This window comes from Chiloscyllium plagiosum, chromosome 39, assembly GCF_004010195.1.
Source record: "Chiloscyllium plagiosum isolate BGI_BamShark_2017 chromosome 39, ASM401019v2, whole genome shotgun sequence".
In the NCBI taxonomy this organism is placed as follows: domain Eukaryota; kingdom Metazoa; phylum Chordata; class Chondrichthyes; order Orectolobiformes; family Hemiscylliidae; genus Chiloscyllium; species Chiloscyllium plagiosum.
Genome location: NC_057748.1, coordinates 27,406,389 through 27,411,816, shown reverse-complemented (window position 1 = coordinate 27,411,816; position 5,428 = coordinate 27,406,389). Strand labels below are relative to the sequence as shown.

Here is a 5,428-nt window from a genome sequence, read left to right as displayed (position 1 = left end):
ATTAACCAGCCCACTGAGGTGTCACCAGGCTCCGATTCACTGATGCACTGCAGGGCATGAAACAGCCAGTTCCGCACAACAAGATCCCAGAAACAGCACTCAATGTTTATGCAAGGAGGAAATGACGCCAGAGAGGGAGGAACCCTTTGTTCCTGCCTTCAGGAGATCTTTTCATCCACCTGAGGGTTCCTCCTGTTTTAAAGACTCCCTACAGTGTGATAACAGGCCATTTGGTGCACCAGGTCCACATCGAAGAGCATCCCACACAGGCACACCCCCTGCCTATATACCTGCAACCCGACATTTCCCATGGCCAACCCCCCCGAACCTGCACATCCCTGGGCACTATGGGACAATTCCCCATGGCCAACCCACCCGAACCTGCACATCCCTGGGCACTATGGGACAATTTCCCACGGCCAACCTACCCTAACCTGCACATCCCCGGGCACTACGGGATAATTTCCCATGACCAACCCACCCTAACCTGCACAATCTCGGCCTGTGGGAGGAAACTGTAGCCTGGAGGAAACTCACAGTCACCCGAGGCTGGAATCGAACCCAGGTACCCCGTGCCGTGAGGCAGCAGTGCTAACCACTGAGCCTCCGTGCCACCCAGTTCCCATTCTGCTGTGAGACAGCTGCCCCAAGAATACAGCACTGCCTTGGCACCACGAGTCGCCAGACAACTTGAGGCACGGTGACCCGGCAGTGGGTACCATGCCCACTGAGAGCCTTCCGCTGGGTGATGGCGTTACTGACCGACGGCGATGCTGGCGTGCGGCTGGGTTGGCGACGGTGGTGAGATCCCTCTCCCATCATTCACGATCCCGTGCCCTTCTCTGTCGGTCGCCAACTGCGTCCCGTTGTCATGCTGGAAGGCAAAGAAATCAAAAGAGGTGGCTGGGGAGTGGTCTCACTCTGCAGAGTGGTCCCGGGCTCTACCGCCCTAACAATGGCTCAGCAGTGTGGACCACAGCAAGGACTCACAAAAGGATATCAAGTGAAGTGGGCAAAACTGTGGCAGATGGAGTTCAGTGTCAGCAAGTCTGGGGTTATTCATTTTGGAACGGTAAGGACAGAGCAGAATAGTATCTTGATAGCTTAAAGTTCTTCTCGTGAATGAATCTTAAACCCTCACTCAACCATTGCCATCGGAGGTCGATAGGGTGAGGAAGAAGGTGGATGGGACGCTTGTTTTTATTGGTCGGGGAATTGGGCACAAGGGTCAGGGTGTCATGTTGCAGCTTTCTAAGACTTTGGTTAGAGTATCGCGTTCAATTCTGGTCAGCACATTACAGGAAGGATGTGGAGGCTTTGGGGAGGGTCCTGCAGAGCTTTACCAGGATGCTGCCTGGATTAGAGGGTATGAGCTATAAGGAGAGGCTCGGAAAACTCAGGTGGTTATCTCTGGAGCGTCAGAGGCTGTACACAGAGTGAGGCAGGAGTCTGCCAGCTGCCGGGGGGGGTGGTGGGGGGAGCAGATACAGGCGGTGGAGGGGGTTTAAGGGGCTTTTAGATAAACACATGGAGAGGTAAGGAATAGAGGGATATGGACCAAGGGCAGGCAGAAGGGAGGGGTTTAACTTGGGGTCATGTTCAGTACAGCATTGTGGGCCGAAGGGCCTGTCCCTGTGCTGGACAGTTCTATGATTGATCAGGGTAATTCCCTGGTGGTTTGAAGTCTAATGCAGTCCGTGTTCAGGGGTGTACAGATGCATCGATCTCTAAAATGCCATAAAAAGGTGCAGAAAATAAATCAACAAAGCTCATGCAAGCCTTTACAATGAGAGGACTGGAGATGTAGACATTATGTCGCAGTTATAGAAACCCCTGGATAGACCCCACTGTGAGCAGATTTGTGTCCCACACCTCAGGAAGGATAGATTCCCTTTGGAGGGAATACCATGTAGGTTTATAAGAATTATAGCTGAGCTTCAGGGGTTAAGTGTCAAGGGAAGATTACACACATTAGGCCTGTTTTCAGATGATTTGGAAGGTTAAGGGATAATCTGATGCAAGGTATGAAGAGGAGAAGACAGGGGAGATTTTCCATTGGTTGGGGATTCGAGAACAGGGCAACATAGTCTGAGAATGAGTGCCATAAGTTCGGGAGAGATGTTAGGAAGCAGTGCTCTGCACAAAGGGTTGACAGAGGTTTGGAACAACCTCCCACACACTGTTCGGGTCGTTAATTTTAAATCTGAGCGATAACTTTTTGTTCGGCAATGGGATACAGGCTGAAGGCAGATCTGTGGAGTTAGGCCGCAGGAGCAGTGAAACAGGCTGGAGGGGCTGAATGGCCTCACTGCGAGAACCGAGGCTGAGATTTGGTTTGAGGATAAGTTAATGTTGGCGTTTGTTGTTTGTGTTTACCAGAAACCAGCAGCTGGGACTTCCAGCGTGGGTCCCGCAGATGATGATGGCGCTGACGTTCAGCCTCTCGATCACGGTTATCACGTTCCGACAGAGGTCCTGGGGGATTGGAACGAGAGCCCAGAGTCACAGTCGGAACTGACAGGCTCACCCGCGCTGGCGAATACAGAAACGCTCCAATCCTGCCCCAACCCCCCCCGTCCCCGTAAATTGAGTCCCAGGCTTTTCGGTGGGCGCTAGGCCTCAGCAGGAGTGCGGTCACACTTCTCTGGGGTGGGTTCAGCTCTTTCGAAGCCTGACACTGTGCTGGGACAAAGGCAGCCTGCTAAGTTGGCGCTGGGGGGAGGGGGGGGCAAGGGCAAAAATGATAAAAAGACCCTGGCCTGGGCACCTGAGAGCTCAAGGAAAGTGGGACTAGCCACCTCCTCCAGGACAATAGACCACATCCCACATCGGAATAAAACCAGCGTCGGTGTAACTCAGAGTAGTTTCAGCTTTCAGAACTCGGGACAGACCAGAGAAGGTTCACTCGGCCTATCCCAAAGACAGAGGGGACTGTCCGGCGAGGGAGAGGTTCGAGTCGGTTGGGGCCTGCACCTGTTGGAGTTTAGAAGAACAAGAGGCGACTTTATTGAAACGTACAAGATTCTCAGGGGGACGTTGACAGGGGGAGGATGTGGAGACGGTGTTCCCCCTTTGTGTGTGTGTGTGTGTGGGAGAGGGTCTGGGGACCAGAGGCGGCATCATCTCAGAGTGAGGGGTTAAAGATAGAGATGAGGAGGAATTCCTTCTCTCCGAAGGCAGTGGAATTCTTTAGGTTCAAAGCTGATTCTTAATTAGGAAGGGGATGGAGAGTTCGGGGGAAAAAGGCAGGGGATTGGGAACCGAGGATGAGCAGATTTAATGGGCTGAAGGGTCTCTCTCTCTGCTTCTCTGTCTGATGGTCTGATTCCAAGGTGCTAACCCATTAGGAGTCTCAGGCTTGAGGGGCATCATCCCACATCTCTTTGCAGACAGAGATGGGGGAAGAGTTTCTTCTCTCTGAGGGAAGTGAATCTGAAGGATTCTTTCCCGCAGAGGGCTGGTACAGTCAGGAACTGGGAGCTGGGGTAGGCCATTCGAACCCCTTGAGCGTTCTCTGCCACGCGATACGATCACAGCTGATCTCATCTCCCGTTGGTTGAGCTGGAAAACCCGCCAACCCATGACTTGGCTAAAAAGAGAATCTGTCTCAGAGTCAGTGTCCTCGGGGGGAGTGAATCCCACAGATTCATCACCCTCAAGCAGAAGAAATTCCTCCTGTCGTAAATCCCTTGCCCCTTATCCTAGAACCGTGACCTCTCATTCTAGATTGTCCCAGATGAGGAAACACCCTCTTCCACGCCTTTGTTAACGCCCTTAAGCATCTTGTACACCTCAATTCCTTCTGTCACCTGGATGAGCAACATTTACTCATGGTTACATGAATAGGAAGGGGATGACATTAGGTTAGGATATCTGGTCAGCACGGACACGTTGGACCGAAGGGTCTGTTTCCGTGCTGTGCAGCTCTATGACTCGAATAAGCCTGTGAGGCCGAGATTTTTAAACAGGAAGGCATTCAAGGATTATGGCGGGAATGGCAGGTAAGCAGGAGTTGAGGAGCCCATTGCATGGTTCCCGATTGGACGGAATTCAGCTCCTTCATCTTATCTGCTTGAACTGCCTTTGGTAATTGTATACTTTCCGGGTAGTGACACTCCAGCCAGTTGAGGGCAGGCTCACGCTTGTGTTTAACGTCCCGCGTGACAGAAGGCAGCTTCCACACGTACGGTAACCCCTCAGCACCGGCGTTGACAGTGTTCGATGTTTCTGACCTGACACTTCAGCCCCCTCTAGCAAGAGTGAAAACTCTGCCCTCAAGTGTCGAGACGCAAGGCGAGAGATTTTAAAGGGTTAGGAGGTGAGCTGAATTGACAGGCCGAGTGGCCTAATCTTGATCCTCTGACTCATCCAAAGGAAGGTACGGGAGGACCCCGCCGAAGAGCTGGGATTCACTTCTGGAGAAATACATGGTGACGTTGAGGGAGAAATGGGCAATTTACACAGAAGACATAACTCTTGGAGAACTGTGTGCTTTTCTGGTGTCTGTATTATGTTTTTAAAAGTGTATTTATTCATTGGACCATGCCCTGTATTTATTGTGCAGAGAGTGGTTAGGAGTCAACCCCATCACTGTAAGTCTGGAGTCACTTGGGGTCGGCATTATCTGCTGTGAGAGACGATGGTGAAACAAACTGATGTCATGCAACAATCAGCCAGTTATTTAAATGATGTTCCTGTTCCATGTTTAATTGAGCTTAAATTTCGCCCTGTGTTACGCTGGGATTTGGACCCCCGTCTGGGATTACTGGATAAGGTCTGGCGTTATGACCAGATCAACTGGAGAATGTAATGAAAGATTTACAAGATTATTGCCGGCAAGAGCAGTCAGAGACAAAAACAGAAGTTGCTGGAAGAGCTCAGCAGGTCTGGAAGGACCTGTGGAGAGAAATCAAGAGTTGACGTTTCGGGTCCAGTTACCCTCCCTCTGACTGGAACATCAGCTCGGCCAGTGGACCCAAAGCGTTAACTCTGACTTCTCTCCACAGATGCTGCCAGACCTGCTGAGCTTTTCCGGCAACATCTGTTTCTGTTTCCGATTTGCAGGATCAGTGGTTCTTTGTGTATTTTTTTACAACAGTCAGGATCATGAGCTGCACATCCCTGGGCACTATGGGACTATTCCCCACGGCCAATCCACCCGAACCTGCACATCCCTGGGCACTATGGGACAATTCCCCATGGCCAATCCACCCTAACCTGCACATCCCTGGACACTATGGGACCATTCCCCATGGCCAACCTACCCTAACCTGCACATCCCTGGGCACTATGGGACCATTCCCCATGGCCAACCCACCCTAACCTGCACATCCCTGGGCACTATGGGACAATTTCCCATGGCCAATCCACACAAACCTGCACATCCCAGGGCACAATGGGACAATACCCCGTAGCCAATCCACCCTAA

The 5,428-nt window shown here is 51.7% G+C and overlaps 1 protein-coding gene across 1 annotated transcript in view; it reads right to left on the bottom strand.

Annotated features, from left to right (window-relative positions):
- Positions 1–739: 739 nt before the first annotated feature.
- LOC122541990 (semaphorin-7A-like) overlaps positions 740–5,428 on the bottom strand; it is a 9,003-nt gene continuing 4,314 nt past the window's right edge. The window contains exons 4-5 of the mRNA XM_043679284.1: positions 2,377–2,475; positions 740–874 (exon numbers count right to left, since the gene is read on the bottom strand). Of these exons, the coding sequence (XP_043535219.1) occupies positions 755–874; positions 2,377–2,475 (219 nt within the window). The 3' untranslated portion in view covers positions 740–754. The remainder of the gene's footprint in view (positions 875–2,376; positions 2,476–5,428) is intronic.